General features: G+C 38.5%; 1 protein-coding gene across 7 annotated transcripts in view; it reads right to left on the reverse strand.

Annotated features, from left to right (window-relative positions):
• Positions 1 to 18354, reverse strand: part of TTC12 (tetratricopeptide repeat domain 12) — a 62017-nt gene that overhangs the window by 13193 nt on the left and 30470 nt on the right. For all 7 annotated transcript variants that reach the window (XM_074304228.1, XM_074304227.1, XM_074304232.1 and 4 more), the window contains 9 exons: positions 16218 to 16278; positions 15603 to 15791; positions 14134 to 14203; positions 12971 to 13059; positions 8927 to 9095; positions 6145 to 6240; positions 5168 to 5225; positions 3497 to 3631; positions 2923 to 3021 (listed from right to left, as the gene is read on the reverse strand). In XM_074304228.1, the coding sequence (XP_074160329.1) occupies positions 2923 to 3021; positions 3497 to 3631; positions 5168 to 5225; positions 6145 to 6240; positions 8927 to 9095; positions 12971 to 13059; positions 14134 to 14203; positions 15603 to 15791; positions 16218 to 16278 (966 nt within the window). The remainder of the gene's footprint in view (positions 1 to 2922; positions 3022 to 3496; positions 3632 to 5167; positions 5226 to 6144; positions 6241 to 8926; positions 9096 to 12970; positions 13060 to 14133; positions 14204 to 15602; positions 15792 to 16217; positions 16279 to 18354) is intronic.

Consider the following 18354-nt stretch of genomic DNA (forward strand, 5'->3'; position numbering starts at 1 on the left):
TCCTTTGTGCCTCTTGCCCTTATTCTCCTATAAGTTCACATCCAACTTGCTGGGGGTCTTCTTGATTTTCTTCCGGTATTGCAAGGAGATCAGTAAGACAATATTCCCTCTTAGCTGGATAATCACAACTGCATGGTGACTAAGGAAGTCTTATGGCACACCAAATTATTGCCACAAAAGAGAAATATTCTCTTAAATACACTGCTGATTCTAAGTCACCATTTACATGACTATTTTGGTTTTCCTCTCCTGGCACTCTATGTATTCTAATTGGTTAATCAACTGATGTTGTATTGATCTAATTAGGTCATGTGATTCTGGCTGTCGGAAAGGGGCCTCTTAAGAATGAAATAAATGGTCTTCTTATTTTCAAAGGGATGGAATGGCCATGATTGGCTGAGGCAATTGCTTTACTAAAGTCATTTAGAGGCAGAAACTTAATTATGTGATAAAGACTCAAAGCCCTTTGTAGAGTGCTGTCACCAACAAAAAAGAACAAGAAAGAGAAAACATTCATGTAAATAGTGACTAATGATGTAAATATTCTGATAAAACTGTACTAAATTTTACTATATTATTCAATTAAAAATCAATAGTATGCAGATTTTAAATTTTCATTGGAAATATTAGTATTATGTAGACTTAAAACCAAAACTTTAAAGTGCCATGCAATCATGAGATTGTGTAGAAATTTTCTGTTTAAAGCTGTGACAGGTCCATACAATTGAAAAAGAAAAAAAATGAATATGAAGATTTCAGGGAAACAGAGGCTTTATATGAAAAGAAATAAAGAGTATGAATAAGGAGAACAAAGACAACAATGTAGCATAGAGCATGACTACAACAATATGAATGGAAAGCACAAAAACAGGAATGAAATTGCTTATGATATATAAAAGCACTGTGACAAAAAAAGGGGTACAATCTCGCCAGAGGGAGGGAGCCCTGGGCACAAAACATCACACGGATTGTCAGACTCAGTTGATATGTTAAGTTTTGCTGAACATTTTTTTTTCTCTTTCTTTTTATTTTGTGTTGCTGAGCAGAAGAAGAGGGAAGCATATATTTAGAAATAATGTTAATACAAAGGCAAAAGGTATTAACATTAAAAAAAATGAATCTTTGTTTCTGAAAGAAATCTGGAGTCAGTAAAAAAGTTCTGCTATTCCCTTAAGATCACCGAATCCCCCTCTCCTCCTTTTGCCTTCTTGTGGGCCAGATTCACTATCTCTTTTCACTATCTTGGGTGTGTGTGTGTGTGTGTGTGTGTGTGTGTGTGTGTGTGTGTGTGTACTCCCATGTGTGAGGCTGCATGGCGGAGTGATGAAAGAAGTGACCATGAAATCAAGTTCTACTTTGGACATAACTGGCTGTGACATTAGGCAAGTCATTTAATCTCTCACTGCTTTAGGCAACTCTCCCAATCTGTGAAATTGCAGGGAAGGTGCCAACCTGCATTGTGGAGGGATTTTCCTCATCCAAGACTTCCTTACATTATCATAGTTCCAGTTCCTATCCCTGTCTATACACATTCACAGACATACTGAACAGGATGTGGAGATTGTCAATCTAACTACATGTCATAATCTGAGCAATAAGGCATTCTTCACTCATTTGTTTTTTCTTGTGTGGAAATATTCTTGCACAGATGGCTTCCAGAAGGCTCTGTTATATTCCTGGACTTCGTGCATCTAGCAAAATGTTACCTGCAAACAAGAACTTCTGGAGGACTTTAGTATTCAAAGGGATTTTCTCCTCAACTTGAGCATCTGTGCTGGCTCTTCATGTGTGAGGAAAAAACTTGTGTTGAATACTCATCTCCTCATTTTGTTTTGCTTGAAATTAATGATCGGAGATGCACTGAATGAACTTCTCTCTATTATGTCTTTCAAGGAACCTTGAATAATTCTGGTACATAAATGGGAGACATTTTGTTGGGTAAGTGGCTGCATCTTGCTCTGCCAAATCAAATGTTTTGTAATCAAGAAACTATAAGCAGAATGGGCTGTTATATTTTTTACATCTTCATCTGTCAAGTATTAAGCACTGACTTTACTGCAGTCCTGTGCGAAGTGCTGAGCAATGGTAAAAGCATGGTCTGTTGTACAATATAGCTTGTGAAAACCAGGTGATACCTTAATCAAGAATATTCTTGATGCAGATTATTATCATAAACATTTCATATAAGTGGCAAAATAGGCAGCATATAAAATAATGGTTATTAGTATTTTCTCATTTGCATTTCTTTGGTATTAATAAAGTTTAAATTCCAAACTTCATCTGCAGTCGTGGCTGTTTTTTTGAAATACTCTCTATCCTTAATTCTGATAAGTGATTTTCTTTACTACTCAGTCTCTTTTTCCAAGAGACCTTGCCTAGCCCTCCTAATTTAGACTGTTTATGTCTTACACATACACTGTTATTTCCTTGTTGTCTCCCTAATTGGAATGTGGTACTTAAGGTCAGGGATCATGTTTTTGCTCTTCATTGCACCCCCCCACCCAGAACAGTGCATGGCATATAGAAAATGCTTAATAATTACTTGCTGACTGACAGGTATCACCAAGAGTCTCCATTTTTTCCTTTTTTTTTTTTTAATTTGTAAAATGAAGGAACCTTTTCTAGTTCTATGATCCCATGATTCATGTACTGGTAGACTGGATGACTTCTTACATCACTTCCAATTCAAATTTAATTTCTTAGTGCATGGGGAATACAAATCAAAAATATCATATTCAGTGGAGTGAGATAAGGAGAGCTAGAACAACTTTCAATCTCATTTCTAATTTCTATTGCCAATACTGGATCAATTAATAAACAGCTGCATAACATTCCTTTCCTACCTTAGGAAACAAAAAATCACCTAATGGAATAATATGTATCTCAGGGGCTGTACCTAGTTTGGATAGAAGAATACTATACCTCTGTTATATACACAGATTCCAGAGACAAATTCATCATGAAACCTAGGGTTGCGTATAAGGTTTCTCGAAACAGGATTACATTTTCCTCACACTTTACCTTTAAAAAAAATTAAGATATGATTATTATGCATCATGCCTTTGGAGTCAATCTATACTCTTTTAAAAGTTAACCTTTCTCAAGTGACTGGAATTGAACACTTTTCCCCTAAAGTTAATCAATGATTTCTCTAAATCTGTCCAGCACCTTTCAAACTTAAGTTGCAAAATGAGATATTTATATTTAGAATGACTGACAAGTGAATGGATCATGAAAAAAAATTTATCTGGAATTTTTTTTTTTCTTAAAGAGATTCTAATACAATAGACCCAGGTTAGATGACATATGGATTTAAAGTGGAGATGGGGAAGGAAGTGACCTAAAGTTACATCAGCCCTTCTCCAAATCCATAAAAGACAATAAGATGCTTACTCAAAACTTTCAGAGTTAGAGTACCAGAAAATTCCACAGAAGGAAGAGGTAAATGGCCCCCATAGAGTTAACAGATTAGCTCCAAATAATAAACTTAATTTACCATGAGTCTGAAGCATACATCCCAGCATTCTCCACAATCAGACATCTGTTTCCTGATGGCAGCATCAGTACTGAGGTTTCCCATGATGGCAATGCACTGGTGAAGAGTTGATGGATAGGCAATCTCGGGAGTTTTCTTTAAGAAAAAAAAAATGAAGAAGAGAGAGAGAGAGAGAGAGAGAGAGAGAGAGAGAGAGAGAGAGAGAGAGAGAGAGAGAGAGAGAGGGAGAGGGAGAGGGAGAGAGAGAGAGAGAGAGAGAGAGAGAGAGAGAGAGAGAGAGAGAGAGAGAGAGAGAGAGAGAGAGAGAGAGAGAGATCTCAAAGACAAAGCTAATGATGCCATAGCAAATTATTATGGTCACTTTCCACCTAGTGACAAAGGTCCAGGATTTGCAATGGATCCTCATTCTGCCCAAGACCCCCTCAGCAGAGCAGAAAGGTATGTATTTGTTGGGGAAGAAGGACAAATTTCCAAATGCTTTTTTAGGAGGCAATTACTGTTATCTGTCCTCTATCTCATCAAACCAAATGTGGTACAACTAGATTATTCAAATGAATTCAACAAATACTAAGTGCTCTACTGTGTACTATTTTAAATTGTGGGAGAAAATACAAAGTTTACAAAAAAAGAGTTCCTATCTTTATGAAAATTACCTTTTAACATACATATGTAGAAACATACATTACAGATAACACACAAAAAGATATATACATATCAGATTGCAAACCAAAGTGAGAAGTCAGAGGGGAAGGGCTGTAATGGAAAGAGGACATCATAGAAAGCTGGCTTTCTGAAGGAGATAACATTGAAACTGGGATTTAGAAGACAGGTGTGAATTCAAAAAGTGAAGAGTGAAAGGAGAATATTCCAAGCTTGGGGAGAGCATGAGCAATGATGGAGAAATAATGAAATGAGATATGAAATGTAGAAAGCAGGTTATGGAGGGTATTGAATGAGGGCAAACTTGTCTCAAGGGGCAAGGAAAAAGCCACTAAAGAAGGAACAGATCTGAATCCAAACAATGAGCTTAACTTTAGACATGTTGAATTTTAAGTGTTGATGGGACATCCAGATGAAATGTAGCCTGGATAGGAGAAGTTAGGCCTAGAGATAGAGATCTTGAAGTTAGTGAGGTTGCCACGTCCTCATGCAGAGGGTAAAGGAAAAAATAAAATCCAGTACAGAATCTTGGGGAATACATATATAAAGGGGTGAGGAAGAGATCCAGGTCCCAGAAATCAGGTAGAGAAGAAGCAGAGAAGTGCATAACCAGGAAAGTGTAGTTTGTATTAAAGGAAAAAAGGATTCTCTGGGAGGATGAGGTGTTCAACAGCATCATAAAGGTGAAAGATACTTGGTTCTATGCTGCATTGATAAATATGAGCAAGAGACTGATGGAAGCTGGTATATTCTCTCCACCTGCTACTTGAGAGGTATTTTTAAACCAGCCTTTCCTGCCCTGAGTTAACAAAACACATCCATATGCCTCTTCTACCTGGCCCAACTGGAGTTGTTTTACTAGCTGACTTGTGTAAATTCCAGCTGTGCACAAATCATTAATCACCTGTGAGACAACAGGTCTCTGTTTGACAGTATAAATCATTTCTAAACCACTATTTTCCTGTTTCTGTGTATGTTTGCTACCAACAACAAAAATGAGACCTTACTTACCAGTATACTTATGAGCGCGAGAAGAGCAGGTAAGTTGGTTTGTACCGAGGTTTTGAATCTGTTGGTGGGAAAAATCAGCTATCACTCTAATTTACATAATGTAAGTTTCAAGATAAATCAGTGCTGTGGATAACAGAAGAACCAATTATATCTTCTGACTCTACTGCACACATCCTGTATACATTGGAAAAGTTATCCCTGGTTTAGAATGTGGTTTTATATTTGCATGTCTCAAGAACTGCCTTTGATATTAAACCATAAATATGAGTGCCAGAATGCTTATCTATGCAAACTGACTTATCCCATCTCTCACTGAGTCTATATGTTATCTGCAGTGCAAATATAAGATAAAGTCCAAATATGTTTACTCATCACAAGCCATTAGGGAAGCTCATGATGCAAACACCATCTTGCTGTGACAGAGCATTCCTGTCTGCCATATTTCCTCCCAGGACAGGGGCTCAACTGATTTGCATAAAGTAGACATTTGTATACTACCCACCTTATGATTCTCTTTCAAAAAATATGAAAATGATGACATGTTAGGAAAACTGAGACTTAAGATCTATATAGTTCCCCCATCTTCCTCTAATCCTATTCGTGTAAATGATGATGATTGTTACTATAGAGGTAGCAACAATCTCTATTATTGTAGAGAAAATGAATTTTTTAGCCCACTGACCTCTCCTAAGTGACAGACATTACATAAAGAACACTCTAGTTACCCATTCCTTTTTTATTTATTTTTTTAAGTCTGAGCCACTATGGTTCAAGGAAACAGGCCATCGCCATGGAGAGATGTGTCTTTACTGCATGAAAGTCCTAGAAGGAATCATCAACTCCACTGATACTATGGTTATGAAAGTTGAGAGTTTTCAACCCAGTCCATCTCACTTATTCTTATTCCTGGCTTAAAATCATATAGATGACCAGAAATTAAAGAGAAAGGAATGGCCATTTCCAGAAATAAAAATTACCTTTCCTCTAGGGCTAAGTCAGTTAGTAGTTGCATTGCAGCTTGGGACTCCTTCTCTTCTGAAATATTGACAAATAAAACCAAGGCTTGCAGCAACCTGTAAAAACCCACAAACAGTATTGGCTCCTCAACAAATGTACCACCAGAAATATGAACTATTTGAGAGCAACCATGAAAGATATAGCTCATTTTGATCATAGATATAGTACATTAAAATCTCTCATTTCTAGGCAGGTGAGCATCTTACATAGCTCAAGACACAAGACATAGTCCCAATTTTATTACTTTCCAGAGAAGAAGAGCTCACATTTTTCCCAAAGATATATTTCAGGTATCCTTACTGGTCTTCTTTAATTATCTAAGACATTGCTGGAATCCCTGATACAGATGCACTAACAGTTGGAGAATCAGGAGAATCAGGAGAAACCTAAAGGAAGAGAAGTTCTCTATGATGGGGAAAAGGAAGGCATGCATCCCAGAGATGTGGCAAACCTTGTGCAGTGGAGATAGTGTGTCATCGAGAGAAACAGAGACCAGTTTGGCTGAACTGTAGTGTGTGGGAGGGGCAGTAATGGCCAATAAGGCTGGAAAGATAGATTGGGGTATTGAAGGCTTTAAAATCTAAAGACAGGAGTTTGGAGGCTTTTTAGCTCTGGAAGGAAAACCACTTAAACCTCTTCATAGGATTCATGGTGCTCCCACCTCGAGTTCCACCTCTTTTCCAACCTAATGCCATTCCCAAATAGTTCTGTAAAAACACCATCCTATGAGTATATATTATGTTATGAGTCTTTAGGTAATACTGTGGCAAATGGAAAGCTGATGCAAATATTCAAGTAAGCCCTGATTTTGACCCAACAGCTTAGGGCTCCGTACAATAGAGCTCCTGAATTAAAATGATAAAAATACCATTCAAGTTTCTGGGGGCTCCTACTTCTCTCTCCCACCACCCGAGTAAAGAAAAAAAGTTTAAAGGATGGAATATCCTCCATGAAGAAGTGTGATCCACAGTGCAGAGTCTCACTTCATTACAGAGGTTCCATTACATTTTTCCCTCACTCTCTTTAATTGCACAACATTAAAAAGTAGAGTGGGCATAAAGGCTATAATAGACTGAGGTTTCTTTCACTGGCTAATGGGATGGTGGAGGACTCATGGGGTGATCATAGACTTCATTTATCCAACTCACTAGAAAAATTCAAATAGGGACTCAAGAGATAACTATGTTTAATTAGAATAAAGTCTATATTAACTGTTTCTATACTTCCCAAAATTAAAAATGTATTGTTGGAAATTTTATCAAATGTATCTGTGAGTCATTGGATCTGGGAGTTACCTTCCATGCCTGATCATCCTATGTGACTCTCTTCCATGTCCTCCCATAATACGTTCTTTAATGACAATTTAAAAGTGTAGAAATAGTGCTTCCTCCTCCCACTCATGTGGAATAGGAACTGGAAACTTGCCTCTTCACTATGAGAGTTATGTTGACCTCAAAAGGCATTGTGAAGGATCCTGCAGCTGAATGCCAGTTTCAGAGTTGGCCTGTAAACTATACAAGCCAGGAACCAACACTAAGCTACTCAAAGCAATTTTGGTCTTTGCTCTCAGAGGTCATTCAACTCAATCAAGTGAAAAGAAAGTTAGATGTGAAGTCAGATGATCTAATCTTAAATACTGGTTCTATGCTGCTTCTTAGGTGCACAACTAAGAACAAATGTTCCATGTTGGTCCACAAAGCTGATGGGACCCTAGGCTGCATTAACAGAGCCAGAAGGTGATGGTCCCCATGAATTCTGCCTTGGTCATAACACAGCCAAGGGGATGAATTCAGTTATAGCCATCACATTTTAGGAAGGGCACTGGTTAGCTAAAGAAAACTGAGCAGGAACATCAATTTTACAAAATCTGTTGAGTGCCTTATCAGGCATCTGGGAGGGTAGAGTTATGTAAGAGAAGTGGAGGCCCCTCAAAGAGAGGACAATTCTCTTATCATTATTGCCCACAGGACCAATTACAAGGTGCAACCCGGCCCCTTCCTCCCTTCCCAATCTTTTTAAGCATTGTTCCTCATGTCCAGCTGTGAGTTCCCAACCTGCTGGCCCACTCAAACACGACCCCAGCATGGTTTATCCCTTGCCTGATATGCTCTCCCTCATGCCCTCCACTTGTGATCTCTGATTTCCTCAAATACTTTGCTTTGAAGCCCCCAATACAAAGTTATATTGATTGTTTATATATTCTGTTTGTACCTATATGCAATGCTAGATAGAATACAATCTCCATGGGGGCAGGAAGCCTCCTTTTCATTGCTGTTCTTTTCTTAATTTCTCTCAGCATCAGGCTTCATATGTAAATAGTGTTTAATAAATGCTTAATGATTATTAAGAATTTAAAAGCAATGTATTAGTACTGTTACTGTTTTTGTTGTTGTTGTTGAGAAAATCCTTGGGACAGATTAAGTGAGGTTTAAAGAAAAGAGTAACTCTTCACACATTTAGAGGGAAGCTAAGATTCTGGTGCAGCACAAAGTCTCTCTCTCCTTGTGGAAGGACCAGAGGTACCACAAATGTTTAAGAGTTTTCTTGGGAAAAATGACATAAAATGATCTCTTTGCTGAGGACTTTGGAGGCAAGCAGAGCATCAGAAATAAGACGAGCTAGTCAGAACCACAAACTCTACCTGTGGAGCCTCTACTCCCAAGGGAGAAAGGTCAGCGATGATTAGAGACCTCAGGAGGTCACACATGTTCAAAGAAAACATCAGAGATCACATGATCTTACCTGGTCAAGTCCATATGGCTCAAGACTAAGATTCTTCCATTCTCAGTCTGGCAGAAGAGGAGTAGAAGGGACAAGGTGTGCTGCTGAATGGACTGCACTTTTGAAGTGAGGAGGGAAGGCAGCAGGATGTCCATGTCAGAATGTGTTAGTAATAGGTGCTGATTCTCTTCTGTAAATCACAAAATATAGTCTTGTGCTCCAGATTTATATAAATCTAACCCATATTCCTGACATAGGAAGTCACTTCCAAAACTGTGACTGCAGTTACATCCCTATAGCTCCTTCTCTGGCTGACTGCTGTCTGGGGAACCTCCATCCCCTTCTCAGCCTGCCTCAGGCTGGGTCCAGTGTGGGGTCAGCAGTGGAAGGAGAATCAGGGACAGGGGACAAGGTGCAGGAGTGGGGTGGAAGCCTAGAGCTGCTCCTCTGTCATACCTTCACCATGGCCTGGGGCAGGATTTTCCTGGAAGGATCCCGAATCCCACATTTCTTTTTTATGCTTCTATCCCATAAACAATGCCCAAGTCATGCCTTATCATACAAATCATGCAAAGTTTTATACGGGATGGATGTAAAATTAATTTATATTTTGAGGAAAAGCAAACTGAGGCCATTTTGGGAATTGCCCTATGTGCTAAGGTAGAACTAGGAAGCCCTAAAGTCAAAAGTCAGGCAGTGTCTCTAAGTATGGGGTTGAACAGGTTTAATCCCTTAATTATGAATATCTTTGCTCGATGATGGACTGCCCTATGTAAATACTAAATTTCCTTAAGATACTTGAAAGGTCTGTTTGTAAAGATTGTATTCCCATAATTTCATCTTCACCTTCCAGGGTATCTATCTCCTGATGCTTTCTAATTTATCAATGTATTTTCTAAGATGTGGTGCCCAAAAACAAAGTAATCTATATATTACCTTAACAAAGTCCCAACCAAAGAACTCTTTCTCACCTGACTTCTTTAGGATATTATATTTGTTTTAACATAGTCTAAGATCACTTCTGAAGGAATAGTGTTCTTTGAAAACAGAGACACACACACATAGAGAGAGAAAGAGACAGAGAGAGAGAGAGAGAGAGAGAGAGAGAGAGAGAGAAGCAGAGAGAGAGACACAGAGAGAGAGACACAGAGAGAGAGAGAGAGAGAGAGAGAGAGAGAGAGAGAGAGAGAGAGAGAGAGGCAGAGAGAGAGAGAGAAACAGAGAGAGACAGAGAGAGAGAGAGAGAAGCAGAGAGAGAGAGAAAGAAACAGAGAGAGAGAAGCAGAGAGAGAGAGAAGCAGAGAGAGAGAGAGAAAGAGAGAGAGAAGAGAGAGAGAGAGAGAGAAGGAGAGAGAGAGAGAGAGAGAGAGAGAGAGAGAGAGAGAGAGAGAGAGAGAGAGAGAGAGAGAGGCAGAGAGAGAAGGATTTCAATCTGAAAACAAGGAAGAAAGAATTTGAAGGGTTAGCACAGAATCCTGACCTAGATTATGTAGCTGAAGGGTGGAAAAATGTCACCAAAAAGAGAAGGGGGAGGACATTTAAAAACTTAAGGCTAAGTTTTGGAAAGAGCAGGGATCTGGATCCTCCAAAGAGAAAGCAACATCCTTTGTTGCTCATCCTTTAAGGCATAATCATACAAATTCCTAGTTATTATCAAGTGAGATATAATCCAGCAATCAGAGGAAAAGAGAGGAGAGATCATTGATGGATCCACCATATTCTTCCCTGATAAGACCACATTTAGAATAAATATTGTGTATTTGGTTCTGGGTGTTGCATTTTAGGGAAAAATATAAAATAGATCATATCCAAAAAAGAGGAGGAAAATAAATGGAGGAAGGCAAGGCTCAGTCTGATTTTCAAATGGACAATATAGGATCTACAAGGTATAATCAGTAAGCTTAACTCCTATTCTGGGGATAATTACTGAATATATAATCAAATCAATGGTTAATGAACATTTAGAAACTGAAGTTCTATTCACAAAAAAGTCAGTCTGGCTAAACCAAGAACATATTATTCTAGACGAGCCTTGCTTCCTTTATTAACAAGATTTCTAGGTGGATAGGGGAAGAGAACGTTGTAGATGAGAGTATTTCCAGATTTTAGCAAAATATATGAAAAATGTCTTGTTGAAGGGATGTGCAGATGTTGGGTGAGTATGTAATAAAATAATTTGATAGAGTTGGAACAGGATGTATGGCTTGACCTCAAAAATAGTTGTTAATGGCCCAAAATCAACTTGAGAAGACATACCTAATAGAACATTTCAGAGATTTGTGCTTTATTATTATTTTTTTAATCCATGACTGATAAAGAATGGAGGCCATGCGGTTCAAATCTGCAGATGACACATAATGAGGGAGGATAGGTAATGCAATGGATGAGAGATGGATCAAAATAGATGAACAGAAATTTAGCAAGAGTAAATATAAAAACCTTAATTCTGTAGGTCAGTGGTGGTCTAAGTACAAGATGAGCAAGGTCTACCAAAGAGTAAGTCATTTGAAAAATATCTGAGACAAAATCCATATATGTCAATAGCATGATAGGAAGAGAAAAAAGGCTTCATCCCCAGAAAAAAGACAGAGGATAGATAGCTTCTCTGTTTCTAGCTCTGATCAGAGCATCTCTAAAGCACTGTATTCAGGTGCAATGCTTCATTTCTGGAAGCAAACTATTAAACCAGAAGACATCCAGAGGAAGAATAGAATGGTGAAGGACCTGAAGATCATGCACTGGAACTGGATAGTTAGCCCAGTAGTGAGAAAACTTAGGGAGAACATTATAGCCATTTGAAAGGAATTATACGGAATAAGAATCAGAATTAATTTGCTGGTAGAAATTACAAAGAAGAAAATTTGGGCTCAATGAAGGAAAACTCTGACAATTACAACTATCACAAACTAGTGGGGATCTTGATTCATATTCATTTTTATATATTAAATGTTTTTATATATTCATCTAATGGAATGGTCTAAGTGATAGAGGGAGGGGGCAAGGAGGGAAGGGAATAAGCCTTTATTAACTGCCTGCTATGTGTTAGGCACTGTGCTAAGTGATTTGTAAATATTACTTCAAATAGCCTATAGAGGAAAAGTTTTTTCAAAGCTCCTTTTCAACTCTATAAAAATAAAAAGTGGTATCTAATGACTATGCCATTGACCCTAAAGGGTTGTTGTTATAGAATCCCGGTGAGGTAGTCTTTATTATAAGAAACAGCTCTGTGAAATAATCATTTGCACAGAATAGGTGTTCCTTAAGTGTTTGTTGATATTAGCAATAATGATGATGACAATGGCATAATTCCTTTTAGGAAAGAATTTTCCTGTTTTTCTATCTTTCTAGGACATTAGGATCTTTTCCTAAAGCTGCTTACTTAACCTTGGTGCAAGAGTTAGTTCTGCTTTCACTAAGAAGGTGACTTTCTGAGAGTACCCCAAATAGGCCAAAAACAAAAGAGAAAAGAAACATAGATAAATAGATATGAATACTATTTATGTTTGTTGTACTTATATTATTAAATCCACTAACTTGATAATGATATATTATTGTAATGCAAAGAAATCTATCTCCCAAATTCTAATATGTAGAAACGTAGCAAAACTAGACAGTTAAATAATTTAATTGTTCAACTTTATTCATTAACTAAAAAGTGAATATGCCAGACAGATAACCATACTTCTAAGCAACTGAAAGCTGTACTCCCGTTGTTAGTAAAAAGGCACACTAATCTCAGGAGATGGAAAAGTTTCCTGGCCCTGGAGCATTATGGGAAGACCCTAATGCAAAATGAGTAGTAGCATTTCCTAGGTGAATAGGGCCATAAGGCACCCAAAACATCATATATGTCATTCTGCCACCCAGCCAGCTCCATAGCTTCATCTTTCAGGGATTCCAAATGAACAGCAAGGCTATTACTAATCCTCGCTGCTTATAAGAACTGCAACTGAGCTTTACCCTCAGACCTCTGGAACATAGTCAGGTCTAGGACACTTATGCTCCAGGAAGTAAATCTATGAGAGACAATCCCTGCCACATTCAAGAGTCATTATTTGGTCTTACCATTCCCAGTGCATACTGCATACCAGAGTTTGAGAACAGCAATACAAAGAATCTCTTCAATTTCATCTTTTCCTTCTGTGGCAAAGCACCTGAATTAGGAAAATAAGGGAAATTAAAATGTTAAACCTAGAAGCAAGCATCATTTTCCTTTTCATCTGGCTCTTTAACTTCCAGGTTTTCTACACAGTGATTTGAGGATCCAGAGTCATCTCTATTTTAACTAATCAGGTAACTTTTTCCTAAAATACTCTAAAAAGTGAAGAAAGGAAAATGAAAATCAAAAAGCTGTTATTAGAACTTAGAAATGCTAGGCTCTGACTGAAGTCACCTACTTTGTAGGAAGGCATTAAAACAAATCCATGAGTTTTGGGGGCCTCTGGTACCAGCCTTAATAATGACTAAATTGGACTTTTAGTGTTTTTCAACTTGGAGAGAAAAATTTATGGAAGAGTTTAAGTTGAAAGGGGAAGAAACTATTCTTTTAAGTGATGAGCAAGTTGCACACAGACCTATCAGTACATCCACGCTATCAGAGGATCCTATTTAGGTCAAATGGAGTCTTCTGGTGCTTCTAAGATATATGTCTATGATTCTGGCCTAGACATATATCTTAGAAGCAGCAGAAGACTCCAAGTCTAAAGAATAAGACATATTATATCAAGTTGTATAGGGTGGCATTTCTCAAATGGAATACAACTGAATAAGAAGGTTGTGTCATTATTTAAAAAGTATTAATTCCTTTTGGATATCTTTTCAGAAGAAATTACAATGAATCCAATCTAGACAATATTGACATTTATTAATATGATTTGAAGAATAAATAGTAATTGATATATGGATCAAAATTTAAAATCTAATCATCTTTAAATATTGAAATTAATTCTTAAAGAGAGATGTGACAATGCTCTGAAGACTCAGGTTCTTTTTTCTTTTGGGGGAAAATTATTCTGCTTCTCTCTTCTGAAAGCAATTATTAGAGACCAAAGTGCAAGAGGTATTCACTTTACTTTTCAACAAAGACTGTGATCTTCCTCACATAAAGTTGCTGTATTATTATTTTTTTCTATTTTCTATGAAATTCACAAATGACTATATCCCTGCAAAATTCTTTTGTGCATGCATTTTCACACCCAGCTGTCCTTCTCACAAGTGAGTGCTCTTACCGCCTTATGACCTTGTTGTCATTGATGATATTGAATCCATAATGTGTCCTAAATAAAGTTTGTTCTGAGCCTAAAACAAATCAAAGATAATTTTGTCAGTTTTATGAACATTTGCCTGACATGTTGCTTCAAACAACGAATATGAAACAAGGTTGCCAATATAACACTTTCGGAATAAAAGGATACCTTTATGTTGGTTAAAGAAAAGGAAAATTTACAGGAATCACATTATAGTAACATTATTTGCTAAAGAAAAATCTACTATTTCATAATTGTTAAAGAGTTTCCTGAAATTACTTAAGAAAAATGTCCAAGAAAAACTAGCAAATCCATCTTTTCTTAAAATATTTATTTAACAGGGTTCTAAAAGTCTAAAGAACTCATCATCTTCATTAAGCTAGAGGAAAGGACAAGAACATACTCAACACTGTATACTAAAGTAGGTCAAACACTCCATCTAGTTGAACAAATAACTTATGTGGTTTAGAAGTCTTCACATTAGCATTTACCATCCGATAATAACACCAGCAGAATTACAAGTTTTATCTGTTTCTAACTGATTTCAAGCAACAACTGGGGGAACTTCAAACCTGTTTCTACAAACTTCTAGCCACTTTGGGCTCTGCCTTCTATTACTCAAATGTCTTAGATAGTTCTTCCCGATTAAATGTTTAAGCTGCTGGAGGGTAAGAACTAAGTTTTAGATTTTTCTCATTTTCTACAGCAATTATATTCACTGGAAAAATAAATGAATTCACATTAACTGAGTAAGGCAAGCTTGTCTTAAAAGCTCTATCCTCTTGATAGATTTTCATCTTGTGTATGAGACTATATATAGCTTTATGGAAATAACACTGCATTTGGACTTGCAAGGTCTGAGTTGAAATCCTGGATCTACCACTTATTAGCTATGATTTTGGGTAAAAGACAATCCTTCTGAGATCAATTTCTCATCCTATAGGAAGAGGATGTGGGGCAGCTATATGGTTCAAAGGATTCAGTGGCTGGGCCTGGAATCAGAAGATTCATCTTAAGTCACTTAATTCTGTTTCCCTCAGTTTCCTCATTTGTAAAATGAATAAAGATGAAAAAAAAGTCTTGCAATAATTGTAGGACTAGTCTATTTTATAGCTTTTTCTTGATGGTCTACTTTATTGAGGGAGTCCTGGGAAAAAAATAACACAAATATTTCCCCCTCTCACTGGATCTTCTCCCATCCTTTTCTCCTACCTCCACTCCAGTATTTTTACCAAGAAAATTCCAAGAATGGGCATAAGGAGTCAGAAAACAATTGAATAACATCAACAAAGATTCTCATCTTTGTATAATAATTTCTTATAACATTTCTCTTTTTTCCCAAAACAAAACAAGACAGAACTGAAGAAAACACGAGCTAATATAAAATTGATAGATGCCATCTACAATAGAAATCAGTTAAAAGACTAAAAGAAAATATATCTTGAACTCACAGTCCTTCATGAGTTCTGTGAGGAGTTGCACACCCCCTGCATAGAACAAAGGGATCTGGTCAGGGTTTGAGAGAGCCTCGAGCAAGTTCTTGGTGGTCACTGCTGCTTCCTTTCCTGACTTCAGCTCTTGTAGGGCTAGTTTCTCTTGTAATTCTGCTTTTTCTTTTTGGTCTACTTTATTGAGGGAGTCTTGGAGAAAAAAAAAAAAAAAGAAACAACACAAAACCTTTTTTTCCCTCCCTCACTGGATCTTCTCCCAATACTTCCTCCTACTTCTACATCTGGAAAGTCAGAAATAGAAAGAATAAACACTTTTTCTTTTTAAATAAGAACAATGGTTAGTCCAGAAGAAGAGAAATGAGATGGGGTAGAGTCAATCAATCAGAGGTTACATTGGGAGGTTTCAGAGTAAAATTAAGGTAACTAAGAGGAGATTAGAGAAGAGTCAGATGGGTGATGGCAGAGTGCACGAAGAAGAGAGAAATGAAAACTAGAATAGCTGAATGTGTGAAACGGGTGAAATGAGCACACAGAGTTGATACTACATCAAAAGATAAGAACAAAAACCAGGAGATCTACAACTCTAGGGGAGAGGACCAGTGGGGACTTTCTCACCCTTAACTTGTACTTGCAATTTGGGGTTTATCTCTAAGATCTTCTGGTAGCATTGCCTGGCCTGGAAACAAGAAACAAGATGGGTAGTTAGTGATGGGTAATGGTGATGACATGAAAGGCCCAACTGAGGCCTCCCAGGGTTTCTTAATTATTTGCTTCTAGGTTCCTGTTTTCCTTCAGCTCAGGAGGCAGTCAGAGTATACTCAGCATGGATCTGATATAACAGCCTATTTGACTGGACTTCTGTGGGAGCTCTCCCCCAATGCCTTGTATGGTTGAGGCAAACAACAATAACAAAATAAATCAAAGGATGACTGGTGTTTGGAGGTCAGAGGTACCCAGACTCGGGGGCTTTATGGGCAAGCCCCCTCATTTTTCAGATCAGGTGGCTGAGGCTAGGAGGGGGAAGTGACCCGAGTAATAAGTGGCAGAGCCAGGGTTCCAAGCTAGTCCAGGCTTGTATAATTATAAGGACAGCTCACATTTATGCAGCCCAGTTTACACAGTGATTTTCTACACTAATCCTAAGAGATAGGAGGTACCTCATTCCCAGTGCTCAGATAAGGATCCTTGCCTAGGGCCACACACCTGGTAATCACCAAGATAGAACTGGAACTCAGTTCCTTAGGCCCCAAGCCTAATGCTATTCCACTATTCCACCATGCCTTGGGGTTACACCTAAATCTAAGACATTAGCATTAGCCATGCCGATGTTTGTGCCAACTAAGCAATATTGGACACCCACACTAAAGGAAGGAGCTACTTGGATGCATAAAACATTGAAAAATGGAAAAGGAGCACTTACATAGAGCCAGAAGAATTATCACTCTTTATGGGACAATTTTTTTCAATCCTATTATTCCCGTTTCACATATGAGGAAACAAAAGAAATGGGTGGCCTAGAGTCACAGTGGTCACTGATGCTGGACCCAGGTCCCTTCAGATCCTAAGCCAGTCTTCCTGTCATGGCCTGCTGCCTTGCCCTGTGCTCAGATGCTGCAGAAGGGACCAGGTGCTAGGAGGGGGTGTGATTGAGCCACGGAGATTTTGTGGCAGCCCAGCAGGTCCCCAGAGTAATCAAGAAAAGGCTTCAAGGAGGGTAGGGGTCACTGCAGGCAATGTGTCCTGCAAGGATACAGGATAGGGGATAGCCCTTATCTAGGGAGACTGCAGGAGTGATTGGGAATGATTACTGCAAGAGGCTGTTGCAGTCAAGTTCAGCATAGGCCTGAGAGCTAAGCCTAAATCAATGCAGGAAAAAGGGCTTCGATTTCTTAGGGATTAAGGGAGCTGACCCAGTGTGCCACACCAAAGTCAAGGCCAAGAAAAGACCTGGCCCTCCTGGCCAGGCACATCAGAACAAGGCAGAGTTGGAGCTGCCCCAGCTGAGAACCAAGAGCTGAGCTCTCAGGAGATACTGTGCTGGAACTTGTCCCCATTACTGGCTGTGATCCTATCCAATCAACTCCTTCATACTGCTGGTTTAGTCTGTGTCTGTGTCTCGGAGTCCCCCGCTCCTGACCTGGCTGGGCCTCTGGCTGATACTTGGGTCTGATTCTCTCAAAGGCAGGTATAGGAAGGGAGGTGGTACAGAGTTCCTCGGGCCCTGTGACTGCCCACCCCTGAAGCACTCTTATCAGCAACACCAAAGGGGACAAAACCAAGGCAGGCTGCTGGGGAAAGCAGAGACTGGACCTATGATTATTTCACTGATGTAAGGAACTCCCAGGTCAGAAAACATCTGTCAACGCAGCTTGCTATCTTCTCTCTAACTTAAAATCTCAAAAATTTACCAAGAACACTGAGGAGTTAAGTAACTTGGCCAGAGTCACACAGGAGCAGGACTTGAAACTTAAGTCTTTTGGGCTCCAAAGCTGGCTCTTTATCTACCCTGCCACACATAACTAGTAGAAGCAGGCAATAAAGAGAAATAAAAGTGGAGGTGATTCTCAGAGAATGGTTATCATGCTAAACCTTGGCAAAACCAGGTGGCACGGTGCATAGAGTTCTGAGCCTGGAGCCAGGAAGACCCAAGTTCAAACTTAACTAGCTGTGTGAGCCTGGCCAAGTCATTTAGCTTCTGTTTGCCTCAGAATGGAAAATGGAAATAATAATAGCACCTATCTTGCAAGGTTTT

Source organism: Sminthopsis crassicaudata, chromosome 3 (assembly GCF_048593235.1).
Source record: "Sminthopsis crassicaudata isolate SCR6 chromosome 3, ASM4859323v1, whole genome shotgun sequence".
Taxonomy (NCBI): domain Eukaryota; kingdom Metazoa; phylum Chordata; class Mammalia; order Dasyuromorphia; family Dasyuridae; genus Sminthopsis; species Sminthopsis crassicaudata.